The sequence below is a fragment of the Rhipicephalus microplus genome, unplaced genomic scaffold, assembly GCF_043290135.1.
Source record: "Rhipicephalus microplus isolate Deutch F79 unplaced genomic scaffold, USDA_Rmic scaffold_94, whole genome shotgun sequence".
NCBI lineage: Eukaryota > Metazoa > Arthropoda > Arachnida > Ixodida > Ixodidae > Rhipicephalus > Rhipicephalus microplus.
In genome coordinates, this window is record NW_027464666.1 from 612,826 (window position 1) to 637,441 (window position 24,616).

General features: G+C 41.5%; 2 protein-coding genes across 3 annotated transcripts; one reads left to right on the plus strand and one right to left on the minus strand.

Moving 5' to 3' along the window:
- Positions 1-4,279: 4,279 nt before the first annotated feature.
- Positions 4,280-8,587, minus strand: LOC119177135 (Prenyl-binding protein). Its single transcript, XM_037428529.2, has 6 exons — positions 8,452-8,587; positions 8,159-8,221; positions 8,051-8,076; positions 7,818-7,943; positions 5,667-5,772; positions 4,280-4,481 (listed from the first exon to the last, which is right to left on the minus strand). Exons 1-6 carry the CDS (start codon positions 8,490-8,492, stop codon positions 4,400-4,402), a joined length of 444 nt encoding a protein of 147 aa, XP_037284426.1. The 5' UTR covers positions 8,493-8,587; the 3' UTR covers positions 4,280-4,399.
- Positions 8,588-9,009: 422 nt separating this feature from the next.
- On the plus strand, positions 9,010-22,980 carry LOC142790290 (peroxisomal targeting signal 1 receptor-like). 2 transcript variants are annotated; one of them, XM_075885230.1, is made up of 15 exons: positions 9,010-9,361; positions 9,442-9,480; positions 9,912-9,929; positions 10,662-10,785; positions 11,524-11,731; positions 13,095-13,191; positions 14,239-14,361; positions 15,250-15,374; positions 16,272-16,332; positions 16,424-16,567; positions 17,063-17,133; positions 18,561-18,758; positions 19,820-19,985; positions 22,095-22,252; positions 22,463-22,980. In XM_075885230.1, exons 1-15 carry the CDS (start codon positions 9,266-9,268, stop codon positions 22,671-22,673), a joined length of 1,839 nt encoding a protein of 612 aa, XP_075741345.1. In that variant the 5' UTR covers positions 9,010-9,265; the 3' UTR covers positions 22,674-22,980. The 2 variants fall into 2 exon arrangements, with proteins under 2 accessions (XP_075741345.1, XP_075741346.1); XM_075885231.1 differs by lacking the exon at positions 14,239-14,361.
- The last annotated feature ends 1,636 nt before the right edge of the window (positions 22,981-24,616 follow it).

Consider the following 24,616-nt stretch of genomic DNA (forward strand, 5'->3'; position numbering starts at 1 on the left):
CAAGTAATACCTGTACTTCATTAAAACCAAGTCTTATAGCTGACACTAAAATACACTGTTGCTTATATGTTTATAACAAATATAGACTGTATTTGTTATAAACAAATACGAAAGCAGTGAAAAATTATTTAATGAGCTGCATAAAAGAAGTTAAATCATTGAGAGCTCCCCACTAATCTAGTGGCTTGTTTCAATGTGCTGCGCTAAATTAGAAGTGTGAAATTTACATGGTAATTAATATTCAACCACACAACTGCATAAGGTGTGTATTGGCTTCAACATGTGCACATGAGTTCAAACCGGTCTCATCAGACCTTCAAACTTCTGGTGACTGGAATACGTAATCCATTTGAATTGTTTAAATTTTTTGCATTATCTCTGTAATACTTGCTCAAGTAAACCATAACCAACGAAGTTTTAAACAAACCTCATTAAAATTCAGACCACAGCATTTGTGAAATGATTTTTGCTCGATCAGAGCAAAAAATTTTCACCACGAGCCAGTCTAAGCAATCACAGATATTCAAGGTAGTTATGATGAAAACCAAGTTTATTGCTCTGCATTATACACTAATTGCTCAATTATAACAGTGGTATGTATCTGGCAAAAGGAATGATACATTGCAGCTGTATCTGCTGTAGTTTTTTTTCATTACAATTACCTTTTGTCAATCAGTTCTTAAAATGGCCCACTTGATAAAAAGCAGTCAAAGACAATAATAACATACCTAGATCGCTAAAGAGATTTACTGGAAATAATTTTCATAAGCAACACTTTCTAGCTAAACCTGGCCTGTATGTTCTACACAAATGTTAGAAAAAGAACGAAGGCTGGATAGGTTTACTGACAGCTGGATAACCCTGTAAGTATACAAAGGAAACTAGAAAATTTAGTCTTAGCGATATAAATATAGCTGGCCTGTTTGAATCATTTGACTACGAACTAAGAGATACAGATCAAACATCAAGTGGCAATCCAAAAGAACAAATACTATCACCGTGACACTCACGTGACCACCATACGCCGTGAGAGACCACGCTATCACCGTGGCCCAAAAATGCATGCCATGATGTGCCTTCTTAAACATGCGGCCTCACAGGAAAAAATCTTTGGCTGTGGACGCTGCACAGCATTATAAAAAGGCGACACCCAAATGAGACTGTGCCAAAATACTAAATCAGGAATTCATGTTGCTGCATTTAAAAAATAAAGCAACGATAGTATCAAGCCGACTGGAGCACTCAAACGCAGATAGGATGGTTATGTTAATATCAACGTGAAACATCAAGGCATGGGTCATGCTTTAGAGTTTCTTCAATAATTACATAGGAAAAAATCTGACACCATCATCTAAGCGATCTTTTCTTCTTTTTTTTTTATAATAATTTTGTGCCCACGAAAATGCCGGAACTTGGGCATGTGAGGTTACTTCTGAACATGGCTTAAGCCGTGATCTTATAAAAAAAGAATAATGCTTTGAATTACGATTTACTATAATGCATTTATTTGCCTATAATGCACCTTCCGCAATTTATAAGAAACAAACTTAAACTTGGAAACCGTAGAGGGTTTTATGTTTTGTGCGTCCAATGTTTCGAGTACACAAACCACCAGGAATTTGAAAGTAGCCAAGCCGACATACAAAGGCTCACGAATGAGGTATGGCACATTGGGTGCGCAATGGTTTCTATGGATACACAAAGTCTATGACTACGCAGTCAGAGGAGACTCCATACTCTTTTACCAAATAATGTTTTTGACTGGGCGTGAATGTTTGCTAAAACAATAAAGTTTGCACTTTGCAAACAGTTTTGTTAAAGAATGAGACACTGTGACAGTAGCCAATATTGATTTTGCTCTTTGAAGAAGATGCCAATGATAAGCTTTTTGTACTTCAGAAGATATATATCTAAGGGCATTCAATTTTATACCAGCACGACGAAGCCAGTTTTTCCTCTAAGTAATTACGAAACTCCATAGGGGAAGTGCAGTGAAACATAACTGCCGCGACACTCTTGACGTGATAAGAGTGATACAAACGGGAAGGACGAGCCTAAGTGCAGCCTAACTGGAATGTGCGCTTCTAAGTAGGTGGTGGGTTTTAGTACCACAATCCGCTTGCAAACATGAAAAATACACTTCTGGAGACATAACATAGGTACAGCTGTTGTGTGAGAAAGTATGGTGATAAACTTTGTTACGATCACTGTGAAACACACGGTGGACTCGACACAGAACGGCAATTCTGTAAACGACACCATTCGCCCGTGATAAGCTGCAGTCATATGTGCAACTCTATTTATCAGTCTGTGAACGAGAATATGGGGAGCTGGCTACTAGTACCGCTTGTCGACCACCAGATCGGCGCGATGAACTCGGGTTATCACAGGATCGAAGCTTTATCCAGAAATGCCATCTCTACGGCTTTCACGCACTACCCGTGCGTAGAAATAAAAGAAGCAGCACGTGCTTAAGGGATGCCGAATACATGCGCTCAATCGAATAAATCAGTGCTGTCCTTTAAGAAAAAACATTGTGCATTTGCACCTTCGCGGAGGAAGAGAAGAATAAGCTTTTTACCGAAGCCAAACATTTGATAAATATTGATTTTTCACATTTGACTACGAAACTTCAGCCAAGAGAGCCAATTTTGTAGCATTGTCTGATGAACGCTGAACACTGGCCAATATGTAGGAAAAATTGTTAAAATTATTATTAGTTGCATGTACTTTATCCTTCAAGCATACGAAATCGACAGATTTTAGGAGACGTCCGACTTTATATAAGGTATAGAAAGTGAAAACAAAAAAAATAATTGAAAAGGGGGTGGGCCTAACAAAGATTTTCATTGCTTAAATTTCTGAAATATAATTATTTTTCATTAGTACAAACAAGCAGAAAGGTACAACATGACGACCTGCCACAATTCATGACCTCGCGTGCCAATGGTTCAGCGCTTCACTTCTCGGCCCAAGCTTGCAGTGGAATGTACAAACTTGTCCTCCTGTATATGTAATTCACCATTTGAGCGTATATAACTACAGCGTCCCTTTCAGCGTGTGCCAACCACGTGCAGTTCTATTTCGGGTGTCATGTGCACAGTCACGTGGGGTGAAGAAAAGGGCCAGATATAAATGACTCACTGGCCATTATGCTTTAGGCAACGTTTCAGGAATGACAGTTAACACACATCATATGGGGGGGGGGGGGGGTCGGCACAAGGGTGGCAACCACTGCTTTGGACCCGGTGTAGGCAATGACACATTTCTCACTGTTTGATGTGCAACCATCTCGGGAGTTTTTTTAGCAATATTCCTGCAGGTCCCACTGAGACAAGCTCTAGATTTCCAGCTTGGTCTCTTGCTTTGCTTGCCGCAACGAATAAAGGGGATAAACATTCCGTTAGGTATCGGATTCTGTTAAGTATCGGCAGCAGAGTTTCGGCACTCACGATATCTAGTTGCCACTTTATATGCACCTTTTGCTGTATGTTCAGATGAATCTACTTGAAACTGACGCTGAAGCCTTTTTGTTAAGTATGTGCATTGCACCAATACTTCAAATAAATGAAGATAGTAAATGCACATGCAAAGTGGCAGTCTTCGAAGCACTTAATAAAGTTTTTCTGCAATCACCTCGAGTGTTACGGTCGGAAAAATTTCGTAAAACTGGCAAGCTGGTGAAACTTCCCTGTGAAATACCTTTGCGTTCTACACATCCTGTATTTCAAAACAAACAGCAGTATAATAAGCATCACAACTGTGCAAAAGAGCTTCAGGAGGTATCACTATCACGCTGCGCTGCTTACACTCGTTTATATGGACTAGCGCGCTATAAACCACAACGCGACTTTCAAACGATCGCAATAAAATTTCCACCAATAGCAGCTACAGAAATTGATATAGCACTCGATGAACACAACATGTGCGCAGCAGCTGCCCATCAGCACCTTTCACTTTGCACTTGTATGGGCTTTCAGCACAATCAACAACATACAACACTCTTGACAACGAGAATTGACAAAACGAAAACAGACAAGATATTATTAAATACCCATCCACCACACAACTTGTGGCTCATCAACAAAAAGTACTATTTACAAATGAAAGATAAACAAAATGTAACAAACTGGTCGTCAATCCAACAAAGCTTGGTATAAAAAACGGCTCTTTTTCAGTGGTTCAGATATCAATCAGAAAAAAAAAGAACATTAAAGCATAAAAGAATGCGCAAGGAGATGCAAGCTGTTGGGCGATTTGTGAGGAAAAGAAATGCGAGCAACCGAAAAACTACTGTTTGTCCGAGATGCTGCAAATGGGAGCTGTAGGAGTGACGGCAGTAAATGGAGGCATCGCAGCAGGATTCCCACTGGCCGTGCCAAAAACTTGCGCCCGGAGCTCAGATGTAGTACAGGCGGACCTTAGATGTGCTAACGAGAAGGTTGTCGTCGAAAAACTTCGTCTCGATTACGACATTCCCACTGGCAGAGAGGAGTAACGTAACAAAGTTACAAAGTGAGCTATTAACAGTAAGGCACCTTGAATGTTGTAACATAAAGTATTGAAAGTGGGTAACTGCTTGCTTATATTTATATGACAATAACAGTCATATGCTACAATCCAGCAGAAATTTTGATGCTGGAAGTCATCACATGTAGTAAAGTTTTCATATTTTTATTTACACTAGAAAACAAGGCTGTCCCTAACCCAACTTATTACTCGTGTCACAAACTCATGAATGCTAAATAACAGAACCGTACTACAGCACAGTAGCAGCAGAAAATTCTGAAGAATAATCTCAGTGTTGCCACATTCCTTCTTTAGTAGTTGTTTATCTACTGAACAATTGCCTTATTTAGCAAATGGCTAGCAAATACTTCACGATGTTTTCCTAGAGAGTTCACAGGAGAGCTTACAAAACTAATTTACATTTTAAATGTTACGTTATTTTCACAAGAGAGTAATGGAAATGCCAGTTATCACTGCCTGTGGCTGGTAACCAGGACTGTAGAAAAAATCTGGGGAGAAAAAACTGCCAGCTCACTGCATTTTTCATAACATTAAAGTCGTTATAGTGACACTCGGCAATGAGTTTGTTACATGCACAAATAAATGAATGGTTGTTACAATCAGTGTACCCTACATGTCTCTGTAGTGTATCTGCTACATTCCAGTCACAGTTTAAATTAATTACGAGTGTGTCAGTATCTTTCAAATCTATGACTAATTTTGTGTTTTGGTAAGGCTGGTTCCAAATAAATTTTCTGCATACTACCCTAAATATGCAGTGGGCTCCACAAATTACTGACATTGCTTCGTTGCAGTCCAAGTTTTCAAGCGACAAAAAAAAGAAAATAAATAAACACTGTGTGACAGTAGTAGCACTGATTGTTATGACATGTTAGCCATCTGCCACAAGATACGTGAATGTTCTGGCACGACATTATGTAGCGCCCCCATGACAAACAAAATAAGTTAAGATGGTATTGCCATGGTTACCACCGATCAACAGCACTGTGATTAGCAGAAGTGATAAAAATAACATTAGCATGATGCTCATTTTGCCATACAAGTGGAACACTGAAGGGCATGTTGATTAGTTCACTAACTAGCGGTGGATTGGGCAACATTACGATGACATAAAATAAAGAGAACATGGTACATACTTCAATACGTTGGCAGGCATCATCTGAGATTCGGGCGCTGCCTCTATTAACGACTGCCACGTATTGGTGGAATTGGGGATGACGAAGCCAAACTCAAAAAACCACTCTGGAAAAAACATTAGACGAGATTAATAGAATAAGTTATAAAGGATAAAATGCACTGGCATTTTTGTTCTAGGACTACTTTTATAAAACTTCATCAAGGTGCACTTTAGACATGCACGTGCTTTGGACAAAAATGACAAAAAAATTCTCAAAATGATTGTCATCAAACAATGTAAAAAAAGTTAATAATTGCGGGGGTTTTTTGTCCCAAAATAAAGGTACGACAGTGAAAGATGCCGTAGTGGCGGGCTTCAAATTTACAACCACCTGGTGTTCTTTTAACGTGTTACTTAACAAGTTAAACAGTCAGTTTGGAAGCTTCTGTAACGTAAGCACAGTTGTAACAGTATGAGAAGGAATTAAAAACATTATTCAGTATACGGGATGCATTACAATTGAACTATTGAGTCATATTTATACTCTCTTTAGCTTTGCATTCTTATTCTCAGATTCAAGAGAGCCGACTGCTAAGTATCAAGCCTTGATGAAGCAGAACACAAGTCTCATGTCGCTCTTGTTTTTAGATATATGCCCACGAAAAGATAAGATAGTTGCTCAGACAATGTTCACTCTCTTATATTTCTGATAAGCAGCTAATCTAAGAGCGCCTCTATTACACAGATAAGAACATGGCTTTCCACACAACACATCCCCCTTTTACAGCTCCCTTTGAGTGATGAAAGAGGTGAAAGTCCAGTATGGCAAGTGCTGACAATCAAACATCTTGAACACGGCAGAGGCTATTGCTTAACATGTCGCCATCACTTTCATTTTTTAAAGAAAGGTTACAATGCAAAAACACTGTTTCAAGAGAATAAGGCGTAAGCTGCTGTTATACACTGTTGTCACAGGAACAACTAACGTGTGACTAATGAATGTTTGGCCTCCTGTACAGTTAACATGTCTTGCCTCTTTCAGATTTTCTCCCTGCGCCTCCCTCCAAGTAATATGATCTACTCAATGTACGCATTACTTTAAAGCAGTTGGGCCGAAAGCAAACCTACAATATCACACCTCTAGCACATCAAGGATCGCCAAAACCTTCATACCCTGTTATCAACATTAGCTGTTTCAGTGTAAAGTTTCTCCTAGCACTATTTGCGTTTACGGCTAAAGTCGCCGTTCTCCAGTGTGAAAGCACGACCAGCGTTGCGAGGTGGGAGAATATGAGTGCTTTATTTGCCAGCGCTGATTTAATTTGAAGCTTATAGTGGTAAAACCGTCATGCACTCTTAGCAAGAAAGAAATTAAAGAGTAAAAACTGGGTGTAGCAAAAAAAAAAAAAGCTCTTATCTTCCGAACGATACTGGTTTCTATTGAGGTGGTATTCCTTTGAAAGGAAGCTGTGTAACTACATTATTATTCTGCAATTATTTCAGTTTTAGCAGGTACAGGAGTCTTTCCACAGTCCCTAAAAATACTAGAGACATGACTATAGCGCTGCCGATGAAAGGGTTAGTAATGAGTTCTTGAATGCACTTTTTTCATGATACACCAAAAGACACTCAAGTCACCCCTCTTACCAAGATTCTACCAAAGGCCTTTATTTGAAAGCAATAGGTGCTTTCAAATCTTCTGCCATTCTGCACTATTTTGCAACAACTGCTCACGTACGAGACTACTTTATCCGAAGTTATAGCAGTCCTTGCATTCGAAGTTCGAAATTGTTTTCGTGTAAATACTCATCTTTGTATCTGCTGTTCCATGTAGTGAAGCTTTTACAGGTGCGGATGTCTACATGATGATGGAAAAAAGTGAACTGAGGGCGATGAGGCATTACCAAAAACGGCCACAGAATGTTTTGCTGAAACCTACAGCATTAAGCGCAAAAGCGAGCCGAATGTTGCGTTATTTCTGAGCTGCGGTTACTCTTAGAACCTTCTACAGAGCAAATCGATCGTGAAACGGCGATTTATCCGAAGCGAGGTCAGTTGAAGATAGGCGGGGCACGGTTATGGCGTAAATGTGCATTTGCGTTTCAACAGTGAAGTGCACACGCATCATCGACACAATATCGAGCGATACAGAGTAGACATATAATCCCACCTTCCAGGCACCGCCCTTTGAAGAGGACCTTTTGCTCGAGCCGAAATTTTTCCATTGACTCGACAGACGAAAAATTGATCTCTCGGGACACGGCACGGCATTTTAATATCTTCTTAGGAACTCTAGCTGCAAATATAAGAAAGACGAATATGAGCAACGAGCGTCGCAAACCTAAGACATACCAATGTAAAAAAAAATTATAATGACCGGTCAAATTACTGCGGAGTTTTTACCTTCGTGCTCGACATCCGGTTTAGACCTGTAGGTAAAAGTGAAGTTCAATCAATTGGGTGCCAAATCACAGCGAACCCTAAGAAAACTGCTTTTCGTTTTCTGCTTACAGATCGTCGGTCCCCTGCCAAAGCATTTTGCCGGTGTCAGCATCTCTCAAATTCATCCAGTTCCTAAAAAAAGCGCGAGGGTTAAGGAAACCAATTAATAGATAAGAAGTACAAATAGCACGTCGCAGTAGCGGTATACGAGTAGAAAAAATGACACGGTCGAGACATTGCGCAGAGAAATACCGCTGCAAGGCCACTTAAATGGAAACAATCAATGAATGTCTGGCGTGCTCATGCTTGCGCCTGTGCACCTAACACGCAAAGCGGGCTTTGGTGACGAAGCAAAAGGATACAGCTTAAATCCATTTAGAATGTCTTCGCCTTTCGAAGGCATTTAAGCACACCGTCTCGCAACAAAACCGACCACCAAGCGAAAACCGCACAGCTCCACCGGCGCCACAGACACTTGCGCTTGTGCCGATGTTTACAACGTTAGCTACGAACCCAGAAATTGTTAACGTCATATAACGCCTTTCTGACTCCTAACGTATACTGCACCAAGTATTTTAAAACTTGTGTATAGTAGCAGATTTAAAACGAGTTAGCTTGATTCGCGAGTTCATCATTTTACATAACGACGAAAGTTTACGGTTTGAGAGTACAAGCAGTCAACCATGCGTCGCGAATCAGCTGGGGAAGTAAATACTTCATAAAGAAGATGTTCGATTCGATCGCACGAGTCTAGAAAAAAAAAAAGGGGGGGGGTCCATGTTTACAAATACACGCCTAAATTTGTGCGCACAAGTCGACCTGACCAGACGTGGTTGGTAGTGGTATGATTACGATTTTTCGAGCAGTGTCTCCGTAGCCGTTTTTTTCAATTTTTTCCTAGTTCATATACGGGTCGATCCGTGCTGTCGCTGAACGATTAATGCGTTCGGACTGCTCAAGCTGCTTCCCAGAGCAGCTTCTCGTCACCACGAACCGACGTGCTTTCTTTTTCTGCGCAGCTTCATTTACCAGTGAGGATGCAGACTACGTTTTCACGCAAAGGCGGTGCTTGTGACATGGATCGCCGATCAGCGAGCTAATACTTTGGCTCACGAGACAGTAGTGTCATACAACTTCACCCAGCTGTGACCCCGTTGTTTGTTTCCTGTTAGCGTCATGTCTATCCGAAATTTAGTGGAGGCCGAGTGCGGCACTCCAAATCCTCTCGTCAAACTTTCAAGTCATGCGATCCAGGACGCGGCGAGACAGCAAGTAAGTCCAGTTTCCTGTTAAAATTATTGGTTATAGTAAACATCACATCCTTGCCTTTTCTCGTCGTTATTTATTTGCAGGAAGGGCTTCTGAGGCAAAGACACCAAGGACTTGGAGCAGTAAGATTAAACTTTTTCACTAAAAATCTGGCCCTACAAATCGTGGAAAATATCACTCTCGAGTTACATGCATTCTGTTGAGCTGCTTGATGCATATAAATGTGCTATATACAGTCTTAATAAGCTGACTATTCTGTATTGTTTTGACTTTAGTGATTTCTCTGCCTTTGGTTGGGGTGAATGTAATGGAATTTCACAGTGAAACAGAGTCAGCATTTCATGCTATCACATCACCGACTTCAGGGGCATCATCAACATGCCTAACTCCTTCATTAATGACGTAACTTGTGAAACAGTTGGTTGCTTGTCTACCAACTCTTTCATATGCGTGAAATATAGGTGAATATTTAAGAGAAACGTAACCCTTTCTACGGGCTATATTGCAATGTATGTGTACATCCATTAACGATGCCTTTCCATTTTACTTCCAGGCTGGAACTTCAGAAGGGGTAAGTACAGCACAATTCTTGGGGAACGACCGGTGTTACTAGCTTAATTTAAAGGCTGATGAGATGAAGTCGACTTGCTAAAAATGAAGGATAACTTTTCAAAATTTTGCACTTGGTGTGCATCCAGTAGTGCGGCAGAAATGTTAAGTGGCTCAAAAACATGAATTGTTTGCGTGCAAAGCTATTTGTACAAGAGTTTGCAATTTTATCTTCGACCAACTTGTATTATATGTAGGTGACAAGTTATTTTTTAAAACATAATTCGCATGAATGTCTGGAGTCCACAGGAGCTTGTATCATTTTGAGCCAGCGGCTATATGTGGTTACACTAAATGGTTTTTTATATGTGTAGAGAAAGACTTTGACTGTTTTCTTGCCTAATGCTCCAACCGCCAGCTTTTCTTCAATATAGCCGCCATCTAGGTATTGCTTACAATTTTGTGCAAGTCAAGTGTATGTACATATCAAACATGCATTTTTCCATTAAAAGTCTTCTCATGTATGGTTTTCTTCTCATAAAATACATCAACTAACAACAGGTTACTTGACGATTCCTACTGTCAATCAGTAGTTTGGGACCTCCTTTGTTTGGCACTTTATGTGTCCCGTGTTACTTAACAATACTCAATGAACTTGCACTTACTAACAAACATAAAGCAGAAAGCTCAATGGTAGACTTATCTAGACTGCAGTGTTCCTGTGTTCTGATGGCAGCTTTTTGTCCTGAAACAGCTTGTGGATGAATTTCTCGCCGAAAGGCGGGCACCAGAAAGGATGGCCCCACAGACCTTCCACATGGCTGGCCTGCTCCAGGAAATGCATGACATTGAGAAGATGTACCAACCACCAGCACCAGGTATAAGCACTGTGGTTGAAAGCGTGAAATTTCTTTAGTGCGGGGAAGGGGGGGGGTGTCTAAGTGAGCTTCACATTGTGACGACTGAAAATAGCGCTAAGAAACGGGGACACAACAAGAGGACACACGGCACAGGCGCTACTGAAACAGCTCCTGTGCCGTGTGTCCTCTTCTTGTGTCCCCGTTTCTTAGCGCTATTTTCAGTCGTCACAATGCACCAACAAGCTCAAATTTCGACAGTGTTGAGCTTCACATTTTTCTTGTCAATCTATGGTCCTATCTACTTGTCTTCAGCATTTACTATCAGCCTTATGTTGGCTTACATCTGTCCCCACATTTACTCAAATATATGTCAACGTTCTAGCGTTCATACGCCAGCTCAATATACATGTTTATTGAAAGCATAAATTACCAAAAGGTATGGGAAGGGACTGCCTTGAGCTTCCCCTGCAGTCCTTTTCGTGGCAGGTTTTATTCGTTCAACAAAAATATTCCTACTGGATTGCAAGTGCCGATTACTCGTTTTTGAAGGTATGAGATCAGAAGGCATGTCGTATAGCACCAATTATGTGAGATATGGTGTTGAAGAGCTTTAAAATCATGATTTAAAAAGATAATTATGCGCTACAGAACTCATGACTTGACTCGGTCAGACACGGATTGCGAGTCCAGGTGAGCAATATAGTAGAGTGAGTGAACCCGACCGTTGAGTTAAGCTCTATGCCCCGCCCGTTTTAGCTCTAGCAGGTGTTGCTGACGTGGGCGTCTCCAAGGCTTGGGCCGATGAGTTTATTCCCTCCATGCCGGTGGTAAAGGAAGAGCCCAGCATGGTCGCTGCTGTCTGGTCCCGGGAGTTTGCAGGCCCTTCTACGTCAGCACTGTCTCAGCAAGCTCCCATAAAGTGGGCTGAGGAATACTTGTTGGAAAGCGAACAGCAGAATGCCAGGTGAGTTCTAGGAAAGGTCAAGCGACCCCCCACATTACGCCTGTTTCTGACTTGCCCTTCTAACCGCCGAGCTGTTTGGTAAGTCTTTTCTAGTTGGCACCGTATCAAAGAAATATTATCATGAACGGGTATGTGCCACAGAAATTGGTTAAGTTCCACTACTCGCCATGGGTTTTACTAAAACTGAATGAGGCAACAGTTATACCAACAAACTGGCATGTGCCACACAAATTCGTGCAGCCTATCAAAAAAACTTTCGGCATCATAAACATATATGATCCACAGAAATTACTACACACAACTTCTACTAAAAAGAAAGATGCTAACAGTTAGCCCAACAAATGACGCGCGTGTTACCTCACTCATGCCGCTGTCAGGTGGTACCTTGTGGTTGTAAAAGTAAGTGTACAGCTCGTGCTTAACTATGTGCAGGGATGGATTGCGCAATGATTGTCTCATGCGTCTTAACACCTAAGTCTAACCCTGCTACAGCCAAGTTCAAGCAGAAGTTCAACAACACCACAGCCAAAGTCAAGCCAAGTTCAAGCAAAACATCAAGCAAAAGTTCGATATAGCTACAACCAAGTGGAGGCTAAATTAAAGCAAATGTGGAAAAAGAAGTTCTGCCTAGACACAGCTATAAATTAGCACTAGATTGATCAGTTTTGCAGTGTAACGAGCATTTCGTGGCTTAGTGCAAGATTTGACCCATTTTTCTCTAATTTGTCTGTTTTTGCTTCGTTATTGTAAAGCAGCACATGGCCTGTCTTTTTGCTATGTTTATATTGAAGCACTTCCTGCAAATAAATCAAGTTGATAATCTGTGCTTTTGCTAATTAGAACGTGTAGTTATACCATACGAACCCAAGAGGTAATGAAGCTGAACGAAAGTACAGGGGCATTATTCATAGTTTTCGATTCAAGTGACGTTTTCTCATTTAAATTCATTTACCTTTAGCTAACAATTACTGTACTTAAATTAAAGCTAGAAGTACTGCCCCCTGTGCAATATTTGTAACCTTATTTATCCTAACATGTCAAAATAACAGGTCTGCATTGAATTATTGCCAATGCTAGGGAAATGTAATGGGTAAGAGTGCGATGAAACCACTTTTTGTACAAGTGTGTATGCTTCTGACTTCATATTTTGGATGAATATATATTTTGCATATTTACCTCCTAGTTATATTTAAAAAGGATTAAAAAAAAGGGGCAATTTAATGTTTGAGAGGTCACACGGGGATACTAGACTGCATTCAAGGACATACCTCCCAAATTGCGTAAATTGTACACGCAACCTTGGGTGTTATTGAATACAGCTCGCCCAAGGGAGCACAACTAATTGCCATTTAAATGTGTGCAGTGTGCAAGGTTCAGTAGCGGAAAGCAGTCAAAGCATGGCCCAAGTAGCTGACGAGCTCTTGAAGAGTGTCAACGATGATGCTTTGATGGAGACCGAGGTAATGCTCTTTTCTGTCCCTTTTGTCCTCTTTCTCTGATTTTTCATTCCATATACTTTAGACTTTTCAATGATGCGGTCATGCAGTAAAGTTATTTATGCATCTGAATGTCTCGTTACCTTGTTTTCCTCTTTGGTACTCGCCATAAAGCAAGTTTAAGTTTGGAGCTAGGTTTTTTGGGCACTCATTGCATTAAAAATGCTAATGATATCCTAAAATTTGGGTAAACAGAAGATAGCGTCCTCTCATGCTCATTTTTCTACTGAGAAGGCAAAAGTACTGAAGGTATACAAGTATGTATACACAATAATCATGAAGGTATTGGTCTGTGCATAATATACAGTAATTATTTTTGATCTGCAATACCTTTTATGGCATACCTACCACTGTAGCCATTACAACTTGTAATTGTGAGGTTTCGCTAAATTGGAGTATAACCTCTGCACCTTTGTGCTCATTTATAGCATACCAATATAATCATCATGTTTCACACTAGTACATTGTGAAGTTTAATGTTGCGTCAAAATAATGTGCTGCCCACCGATATCTTTCTTTCCCAGTTTTTTTTTGTCGTGAATGTCAGTTGCGAAAAATTTCTCCCAGAGCAATTAAAGAAATGCTCACTGTGTGCAAGGCATAGTGTAGCTATCATGGATTTGACAAAACATTTTTTCTGTTTGCATGCTCTCGATATTTATTAAAAGGAAAGAATATACTCTCAGGTGGGGAAATTTGTAAGGAGCTATTCGGTAACTTTGTGGTGCATGATGTTAGCTACAGCTTTTAGAACCTCTGGCCTAAGAAACAGCACGTTTTGAGAGACAGACACTAAGGCTTTGTCGATTCTGACTCTAGCTTTACTGCAAATGTATCGTCATTGTAAAAGCTGTGCTCCATCCTTCTCCACCTTTTAACCAGTTAACAAAAACTTTCTGGCTCGATTAACACTACCGTAGTTTGGTAGAGTAAACGAATGGTAGATAAGGAGGGAAGTTTTTCTGCATCCATGTATATGGAGCTGTCGCTGGCGCTTGCTCCACGCGCTAGTTTATGCAGTTTGTGAAGCGGCTAAGAGACGACGACAGAGACTTAGGCGAACGGGCTGCGAGCTGGGTTGAAGACTTTGCTCGACAATACGGTCAGCCGCAGCAGCAGGAGTCGTTTCCGAAGGTAATTGATGCAGAGCTATGTTTAAGCATTGAAACTTTAAGAAGGGCAAGTTTGCCGTACCATATTAGGATGTTGCTGTTTCCAAGTGGTGTTGACAGCGCTGTAAGTTACAGCGTCATTCAACTTGCTTAAGGAACTCATTGTTACCACTGGCCGCCAAGATAAGTTTTGTGTTTGGCTGGGAACATAGAAGTAATATTGAATAATAAGTCAGTGACCTATCACCTTCATGTGTTTCCTATTTAAAATAGTTCCTGCATTCAAGGGAATAGTATGCAAGCAATTGATATTAATTTTGATGCACTGGGATGCTTGTTAGAAGATAGTTTCCAGTAGTTCACATCGTCGTAAATCTTTTTCATGCCTCACTGTAAAAATGAAAACTTGCTAATAGCTTTAACAACATCACAGAAATTTTGCATTGTAGCTTACAATGCAGCAATTATACATAATGTTAAAAAAAATATGTACAGCCAACTGCAAACTTTTTTGAAGTACAGAACATAATAGTAAAAAAAAGTTCGGGTATGTTGTATTTATTCCACTGTATCTCGAATTTGTACATGCAGCAGAACGACCGAATGATGACATTAATAAACATTTTGTTTTTAAGAATTACACATTATTCGTGAAATAAACTTTTTTTCGAATGTCTTGGGCTTCCTAACTTTTGCACTTTAGTACCACTTTGGCTGGAATCCATTATCTTTTTCTTGGATGTTAATATTTTTTACTCTAGTTCACAGATAGCACTTCATTCTAGAAGCATCGATTCGCTCTTGTTTTGAGGGCGTTCCTAGAATTTACTAGTAAACTGATGATCAAAGCTGTTCATACTATTTCTCTCTTCACTCTAGTGAATTGCACATACGATTATTATTTTACCAGGACCCAACTGCGCCTGAAGCAATGGCGACAGAGTGGGCAAAAACGTTTGAGGCGGAGGGCCGAGAGAAAGGAAATGACACCGACTTCTGGGAGAACTTGCAGAAGGAGTGGGACCAAGTGACCAGGTTGTAAATTCTGAGTTTATGCATGTCTTGTTTTTTTTTTCCTCGTAAAATCGATGATTCGTGAAAGCATGTGAGCAGTGATTGCTGCATGTGCGTGTCTTGTTGGTGCAACAGGTTGTAGGTGGGCAGCCATAAACAAGGACTGTTGCAAGTTACTGAAAGTGATCGTCATAAAATTGCAAAGTGAATTGAGATAGTGCAGTCTTCCCACAGAAAAACTGCCAACCGAGGGAAAACAACTGTTAAAGCCATATCTTGTATATATACCATATGTGCTAAACGAAAGAGGAATTTCAAGGGATCATTTTTTTTTTGTTAGACTCAGCATTAATTACAACAGGCAAGAAAGTCCAAAAAAGTATAAGGGATATTACTGGAAACTATGATAGTGTGAAGAAAGTACCGTAATGTGCATCGAAAGATAACTTGCGGCTGCCAGAGACCGAACCTGCGACCTTCGAATAATGCGTCCGCTGATCTACAAACTGAGCTGCAGTGGTGTTCATCCTACCCTCCACCTAGTGGGGTATATATATGCATTTAAACCTGAGATTGTTAGTCGGCACTGGTAGCCATGACAACGTAAAATACTTTAAGTGGATTACTGTTGAGCATCACTAAAACAGACATATAATTGTTGTATAATAATGAAGTAAATCGAACATTTGATTGTCTATGTTCATTTATGTTAGCATTCTGCTGCTATAATGCAAACAAAAATTAAAGATTTGAGACTGTATCGATTACTGCAACAAAGATTTTCACTTGGTTGCAGCCCAGAATATTCTGCAGACAGTCTGCAATGCATAATGTTTCATGCATTGCAAACTGTCTCTGGGCGCGAGTGTTACACATATCATTTCGAATAATTCTCTTATATTTTGTTTACTGTTTCAGGGAGACGCCCCATGCCCATCCGTGGCTGTCGGAGTACGAAAGTCTGCCCGAACCTTATCGCGTAAGTTTATGATCAGTACTAAACCAACTGCTTTTGTTGTAAACCTGGCAAGGGATCTGTCATTTTGCTCTGATGTTTTCATGCTTTCAAGGAGTACAAATTTGCCGAGGTGAACCCATTAGAAAATGTCGAGAACCCCTTTGAAGAAGGTCTGAAGAAGCTTCAAGAACACGACATTCCCAGTGCAGTTTTGCTCTTCGAGGCGGCTGCCCAGAAAAATCCTCAGCATGTCGAGGTAATTAAATATCTTGCCTTGAAATTTGTTTGACTGCTGCTTGGGCGAATGCATTATGTACATTCAAGAGAAAGTTTATTGTAACTTTTAGGATAGTTTATTTTTATTTCAACTGCCAGATGTCTTACAGAGAGAGTTGGAAATCGTAAGAACAAATCCTGCACTGCAAGTTGCCTTTAACAATGTGTTCATGTTAACAAAATGTAACAGATCACATGAAAATGTGTCGGTACTTAATTAATAGGACTATTTAAGAACTTATATAAACAAAGTAGCAATTAAGAATATTAGTTCAATGGAATCTTGTAGCTAAGGATAGATAATGGAAGAAAAAATAGTTATCCATTCTTTTTTAGTGCAAATCTACAAGAAAATACATGTGGATTTGTCTGCAATGGATGTTACATTGCACTCACACACAGACAACATTTCTTGATTCTGGACTGCGTAGAAATGATGTGATTGCCTTTCTCTCACTTTCTCTTTACGGTACAGGCCTGGCAATACTTGGGCACAACACAAGCCGAGAATGAGCAGGACACAGCGGCTATCGCGGCGCTGAGAAAGTGAGAACATTTTAGTCATTATGCCAGTTATGAGGCTTTCTTCTTCATGATACCATTCCTTATCGTCATCACTAGCTTTTTTTCAAGGGAAACGAAAGAAAACATATTCTCTAAAGAGACAAAGAAATCAAGAACTTGTCACTACAGTTGCCAAAGTTTTCCTCCAGAATTTCTCCCACTGGCGGGATTTCATCAGGCTCTCAACTTGACACGCTAATTTCTCCAATGTGTGTGCTCATCCCATCAGATCAGATGGTACAAAAAGGCTTCTGGGAGAATTCTAAAAGTTTGTCTTAATTTCTTTGTCTTTGTCAGCATCAGTATTGATTTTTTCATGATTATCCCGACAAGGGCTGCTTTTGATGTGTTTGATTACTTTTTCCTGCGGCCACCAAACACTGTGTCTTCCAGCTTTCTTGGTATTGTGGGACTATGCTTGTTGTATTGGCATGGCGGAATTACAGTTATTGTGGTTATGTACATGGCAGTCGCGTTAATCTATAAGTCTATGTTGATTATTCTGTCATGGAAAGGGTTTACAGGCTTAAAAAGAGTCATCTGCTACCAACTATCTTTTCTTGCCTTTAACTCATACTTACACTCTTAAACGAGAACTCTTAAAGGGGCCATGCAACAGTTCTTTAGTGCTGTCGGATGACTGCTGGTCGGTAGTTGAGGACCCTGAGAACACATGAGCTGAACATTATAGCGAAGCACGTGGTCTGGAAATTGCAATGAATTCTCAGTCAGCTAGAAATCATTCCTTCTTCTTTCTACAAACGATGCCATATACCCAGATGGTCGTGCTATATACCAAAACTCATGACCATTGGCCAATTTTAGCATTGTCAGCAACATGGTAACTGCTGCTGCCGCAAGAGGCCGCCACGAGCCCGCGCTTTGCTCTCACGCTGGAAATAAGCAGTGTGTTTGAAAAAACAAAGGAAAAAACATACGCAATATTTATCTTCTTTCCCCCATGCCATATCCCTTTGCTTAGCTTCCAGCGCACTTGTCAGGATGAGATGAGAGAGAAAGTAATTACAGCGGGTGACAGATCTCCGTAACTCCGTTATTCCTTAACGAATTCTAAAAAATTTTGACGTGGTCGACTCATGAGGCAACTAACTTCTTTAATGAAGCCATTCAACAGTTACTTCAAAAATAGTTGCAGGGCCCCTTTAAGGTATCAAATTTTATCATTATAGTCTGGATTGTGTGTATAAGGAGGCATGATTACGTGGTTATGGTGGAACACAATGAATATATACTTTATTTTCTCTTTATATTGAGTTCATCACGTATGTGCTCCAACCATTTTTAATTCACACTGGATTTGTTACCTGGGGTGTGGTGTGAAAGGAAAAGGTGTAAAAATTGGCAAGCTGGGGAGCTATATATGCTATACCGGTTTCTCTTCTCTGCAGGTGTTTGCAGCTAGACCCGCAGAACCTGATTGCTCACATGGCTATAGCTGTGAGCTACACTAACGAATCCCTGCAGATGCAGGCATGTGAGTCCTTGCTGGAGTGGCTCAAGTGCAATCCTCGGTACCAGGCTCTGCGCTCATCAGCGGAAATGCCTACTCTGAAGACATCCCACCCCGGGTTCACCATAATGACCAGGTATGCGGCTACTTGTTCTTTGTACAGTCTAATCCCTCTATAACGAAGTCCATTACAACGACATTTCCGTTACATCGAATAATTTTCTATTCCCCGTCAGCCACCCTGTAACACTCTCAGCGCAGGTGTCCTGTTTGCTCGGTTTGTCCTCTTCAAGTGTGCACCGTTTTTACCTTGGTATGATCAACCAACTAGCTCGAGATATGTTATTCCACCCATAGAAAACAATGCAAAAAGCGTCTCATCCCAACGAATACATTTTCTGGATACTTCTGCTTCAACAAAGTCTTTGCGAGTGCCACAGGAGGAACTTGTCCGAGATTGCAATGAAACTCCACCAGCAACTCAATAATTTCTCGTCTCGCGACTTCCAAAGACACATGGCTGCTTTGCAACACCTGTGTGTTCCTCAGAAACATGCTTTCTGTAAGCACACGTACATCTCGGTAATTCTGCCATCGAGATGCCCGGCAGTAGATCGCCCATCCATCATGGTGCTGCCGGTAGGTTTTATGCTTGAGAGGGCCGCAGTAGAATCGTTCAAGAACTACAGCCATTAAACACAGTCATAACAAACTGCAGCACTTTAAATTATTATTTACGTGAAACCGAAATGTGTGCTAACTCGTTTACTGAAGGTACGTTCGGCTGATGCCTTCTACACTGACACTCGGATCGCAACGGCATGGAGTCCACTTCCGAACAGAACCCGAAAATATAATCTGTGAATGTGTTCTCTCTCTTGTGTTCAAGACACGGCTCCTATGATGTATTTTTGGATCGTCAGCACTTGCGGTCAGAAAAAGCATGGTCGTCAAAATGAGCTTCGAGATATAGTTTGTGGGTAATGCCTTAATCCTGCCACGGACTTAAAGATAGGCTAGTGATATGCAGGAAAAAAAATTGTTGTGTGAGATGGTTGGCATTGAAAAAAAATGAGTAAAAAATGCAAGATGCTACACGCCAACTAATGCAAGTGCTGTCAGTGACACTTTTACTCTTGGTTTAGACCAATTTATGCTTGCCACTTTCTGATGTACATATGCTTGCTATCGTTTCAGTGAACAGCATAACAAGACGAGAGATTTGTTCATTGCGGCAGCCAGGATGTCCCCCAATGACCCTGACCCGGACGTCCAGTGCGGTTTGGGCGTGCTGTTCAACTTGGTCGGCGAGTACGACAAGGCAGCCGACTGCTTCCGAGCAGCGCTCACCGTGCGGCCAAATGCAAGTAGTTCATCCCGATAGCCTGCTTCATTTCGTCCTTTAACGTTTCAGTCCCCTTCTTCAGAAGAGCGTGAAGTTTGCAATTGTCAGTGGCGTGGGAAGTGCAAGAACACAAGCATAGCGCTTGTGTTTTACTTCATCTCTTATCCTTGTCTGTTCCTGTGCTAAGCTGCAAGTCAGTTGAAAGGAATTACTTTGTTAAGATTCTGGTTATTCGTAGTAGTAACTAACTTGCATACCAGCAATGACAGTGTACTGCAGGCTGATTAAATAGACCTCGAAACATCACACTATGTAGAATGATTTAAATAAAGTTTTTTTTGCTTTGATGCTCTCATGTCCATTGCTTGGACTGTCAGTGAATTATTGATTGGGCTGTCAGTGACAATTGATTTGCCGATGGAATTTGAACCAGCTTACATAACACTAAGTATTGATATACTATGTGCCAGTTGACACGCTGCTGTTCTGCATAAAGTGCAATAATATATTGTGATGTAAAAGCTGTACATTTTTACAGTAATATTGACTCTTAGGTAAGTCTAAAGTGGGAAGCGCACGATTTTCGTTGGCTTTGAATTTCTTGCATTATTTTTTGCCTTGGTCAGATTCAACACGTATCTAAGAGGGAACTAAGGTCTGCCGTTATCAAGTATAGTTTCATCACAAGACCTTTGTCTGTTGTCTTTACGATTGCTGGTAGATGACATTAATCATAGGTCTACTATGCTGACACAGTGTCACATATACCATATTTACTCAATTCTACCGCGCCCTCGATTGTAACGCGCACCCGATTTCCACGATGAAAAAAAAAAAAGTAAGACATCGATTGCAATGCGCACCCATTTTTCTCGTTGGCCCGCACGATCACACCACTCGGGAAAACGACTCCTTTCGGGAGCGTCTTTCGTTTAAATATGAGGTACAGGGAAAGCTTGTGCCTATCTGACGTGCAACGGAGCATTGCCGTCACTCTAGTTTTACCGTGGTCCGATGTCAGCACGCGAACTTGCTTCGCCCCCTTCTTCTCGACGGTTGTGGTGACAGGCATGTTGAAGTAAAGAGGCGTCTGATCGGCATTCCCGATTTGCTCAAGCAGGTAGCCGTTGTTGTGCCGCAAGTTCAGGACGAACCTCTGAAAACCGTGAAGCTTTTCTTTGTACTCCTCCAGCAGCTTTTCGCATATGCCCGTTCGCCTTCGGAGGGAAAAGCCTTTCCTCTTCATGATGTTAGTTAGCCAGCACCTGCTCGCTTTAAACTGGCTCCGCATTAGCCCTTCTTCTAAGGCTAACTGCATAGCCTGCACTTGGAGCAGTTCTGTCGTCACGGGCCGCTGTGCCGCTCACTGCTCAAGCACATACTCGCCGAGCAGCTCTTCAATTTGTGGAAACCGACCCTGCTGTGGTCCACTGAAGCCTTTGCGTGAAGCTTTGCTGTCGACAATCTTCTGCTTTTGTTTCCGCCAGTCCCGCACGCACGTTTCGGGAACTCCGAACGACCGCGATGCGGCCCGATTTCTGTCCGTTTCTGCACACGCGATGACTTTTCTTTTAAAAGTGGCATCGTGGTGCACTGGTCGAGTTTTTGGAGCCAGACCTTCCATGCCATCGATGCTAATGCATTACAAGATGACGAACTGCCCAGCACACGTACGAAGTACCGCACTGGGAAACACATAGGCAGAAATGGCCAACGGGCCATGCCGACGCACGTAGTTGGCGGCCATTTCGAAAATGCCGATGGCAATAGAATAATCGTATTCGTTTGTTTTTTTTACGTACTCGATTCTAACGCGCATGCGATTTATGAACTCGCCTAAGCGGAAAAAAGGTGCGCGTTAGATTCGAGTAATTATGGTACATAGTTGTGCTTTGTTGCTGGCTTCCACTAGATCATTTCTGTTATCCACTTACTGCTTAGTGCGAGATACTCATACCGTTGTGAATATTTGGCGTGTTACGTTAGTGCCCCTTCACCTAACACTCTTGGCAGCATTTCTTCTTTACTGTAGCTACGTTGCAGCAACAGCAGACTTATGAATTCCTAATGAACGAGACATAGCGCTTGTCAAACTGTGAGCTTGACGGTGTTGATTTGTGCATGCAGGACAGCCTGCTGTGGAACAAGCTTGGTGCCACGCTTGCCAATGGCAGCAGGTCTGAGGAAGCTGTCGACGCTTATCGCCAGGCCCTGCAGCTTTCCCCTGGTTTCATTCGATCTAGGTTCAACCTTGGCATCAGCTGTATCAACTTGGGATCATACAGGTACTTTTTCTTTTATATCATGAAGCTTTGTTTCTCTTCAGAAATTCAATTTCCTGTCGCTCCTTTTTTCTTTCATAATCGTAACCATTATTTATGCAGTATGTCTTTCTTTTTCTTGCATTATTATCAGAGAATGAGCTATTGCACTCTGCCAGGTACTTTAGTTGAGCTTCGGGTTACCAAACCGAAATTCATGCTTGTGCTTTGCAGGGAAGCCGCAGAACACTTCTTGACAGCGCTGAACATGCAGTCCGCGGGAAGGGGACCGACAGGCATGCAGTCTGTGAACAGCGCAGTGTCAGAGAACATCTGGTCAACGCTGCGCATGGTGCTCACACTTCTCAATCGTCCCGACCTCTACAAGGTGGCTGACAGGAGAGACTTGGCGTTCCTTAACAGAGAGTTTGGTGTGGACTCTTGACTAGGTCCCTAGGAAGTGCTGTGCGAGTGCTGTTACTCCACTGGACTTTCAAGTCGTGCCTGAACTCAAGATACCCATCGTGACTAACCGAGAATGACAAATTACTTCCAACGGCTGGCCCCGCATCACCCCCATATTGTCACAGTCGCATTATTTGCATCGTGTGTTCCCAACAGGAGGCGAGGTCTCTGTATTGTTAAAGGTTGTTGTTGCAATAATCATTTACATGAATTTAATATGAGAGGGATGTAATGAAATGGTAACCTTTGAGTGATTTGGAAAATAAAAACAATTATTGCAATCACAATGTGACTGTTTAATGCGTAGTTCGACCATAGCTGTGATAGTGTGACATTCAGCAATGATCATAGTGTAATCACAGCAGTGAAATATTCAAGCCATGTGTAAAACACTGTTTGCATTCACGTGTCTGGACTGTGCGTGGGTGTGTACTGCAGCAACAAATAACACAACAACATTATGTATTAGTATTCTATTTGCAGCTGCCTTTTGTGATTGTCACTGTAGCACTGCAGGCTGTGAATACAGTTTATTACAGTTTTTTCATCTTGACCACTATAGCACTATTTGAAATCTAATGAATCAAATTAAGAAAGATGAAAAAATTATGAGCAATTATGTTCTGTGAAGGTTGATGATGAGCAAAGCTGTTTAGCATACAACATACAGATGACATGGCAGAGGCCAGTTTGGATTTGAAGGCAAGGTTGTGAATGTGCCCATCAACATTCAAAAATCACTGTGCGGACTTTACAATGATACACTGATGACAGTGTTGTCATTTAAGTGCACATTATGTGACGTTTGCTTGCCAAGCCCACCTTCAAGACAGTATTTTCTGCTCCACGAAATAACTAGGCTTCACTCGAATGTACAGGATGGAAAACCTTGCTTACAAAAACTACAGCCGCTGGATAAAAAAGAAGATGCAGCCTGTTACGTCGCATTGCCGTCAGTGGGTGAGTAGCCATCAATGGGTGCTGTCAATGGGTCTGGGCTGAAATGTTGAGGGTGCTACTACACCAGTCTTCAAGGCAGATGCCAACTTATGCTACAATGCTGTAGCCTCAGTATTTTTGTGGGTTCGTGTTTTCTTGTGTACTTTCTTGAGTGTTTTTTTGTCTGTGATCGTGTGTGTGGGCAGCTTGCCTCATGTTTTCTGTGCTTTAGTACGATCTTTATTGTTTGCACTTGTGTAGAAGACCATTTTTCTAGTGGTGTGCCGCAAGCTTGTTGTGTGCCACTGTGCAAGCCGAACGTGAGAAGAGACACTAGCTTGCAGTACCACGAATTCCTCTGCAATCTACAGCGTCGGGAAGTCTGGCCGATAATTTCTCACCAAGGACCGTCAGGGAGAGAAAGAAGCAACTGCTCCAGTCCGCAAGGAAATTACGGTTTCATGCAGCAATTAGGCAACCTCAGAATTTATGAGCGTTCGTGTGCTTTGTTGTGTGATTTGTTTGTGCACAGCCACTGATTTGTGTGAGCAGCTAGACTCGTGTTTTTTGTACTTGAGTACTATATTTATTGTGTGTGCATTTGTAGCAGACGGTTTCTTCTAGCAATGTGATGCTGCGAAGCCGGTGTGTGCTGCTGTGTAAGTCGGACGTGAGAAGAGATGCTAGCTTGAAGTACCACGAATTCCCCTGCAATTTACAGCGTCGGGAAGCCTAGCCGATAATTTCTCACCAAGGACTGTCATGGAGAAGAAGAGTGAAAGCCAAGCGAACGGTCGGGGGTATGTTCATTTCATTGTACTGAGAATGACTATAAAGAGAACACAAAGGTTAGGCTTTTGGTTCCAACTGCAGTTCCTACTGTGCTTCCCAGTTATCCAAACTACCTGCAAAAGAAGAATGCCCAGCACAGGAAAAACTGGTGAATTACTCCAGCTGACGACGCAGTAAATGGCTTGGGTAATT

Bases quoted from the DNA above. Each gene is read 5' to 3' on its own strand.
- LOC119177135 (XM_037428529.2), bottom strand. From the start codon at position 8,492: ATGCCTTCGAAAGGCGAAGACATTCTAAATGGATTTAAGCT. The intron at 8,077-8,158 runs GTAAGCAGAAAA...TTTTACCTACAG, and splicing joins TGGCAGGGGACCGACGATCT to GTCTAAACCGGATGTCGAGC. The intron at 4,482-5,666 runs GTATGTACCATG...CCTCTCTGCCAG, and splicing joins ATGCCTGCCAACGTATTGAA to TGGGAATGTCGTAATCGAGA.
- LOC142790290 (XM_075885230.1), top strand. From the start codon at position 9,266: ATGTCTATCCGAAATTTAGTGGAGGCCGAGTGCGGCACTCCAAATCCT. The intron at 16,333-16,423 runs GTAAGTTTATGA...CATGCTTTCAAG, and splicing joins GTCTGCCCGAACCTTATCGC to GAGTACAAATTTGCCGAGGT. The intron at 18,759-19,819 runs GTATGCGGCTAC...CTATCGTTTCAG, and splicing joins GGGTTCACCATAATGACCAG to TGAACAGCATAACAAGACGA.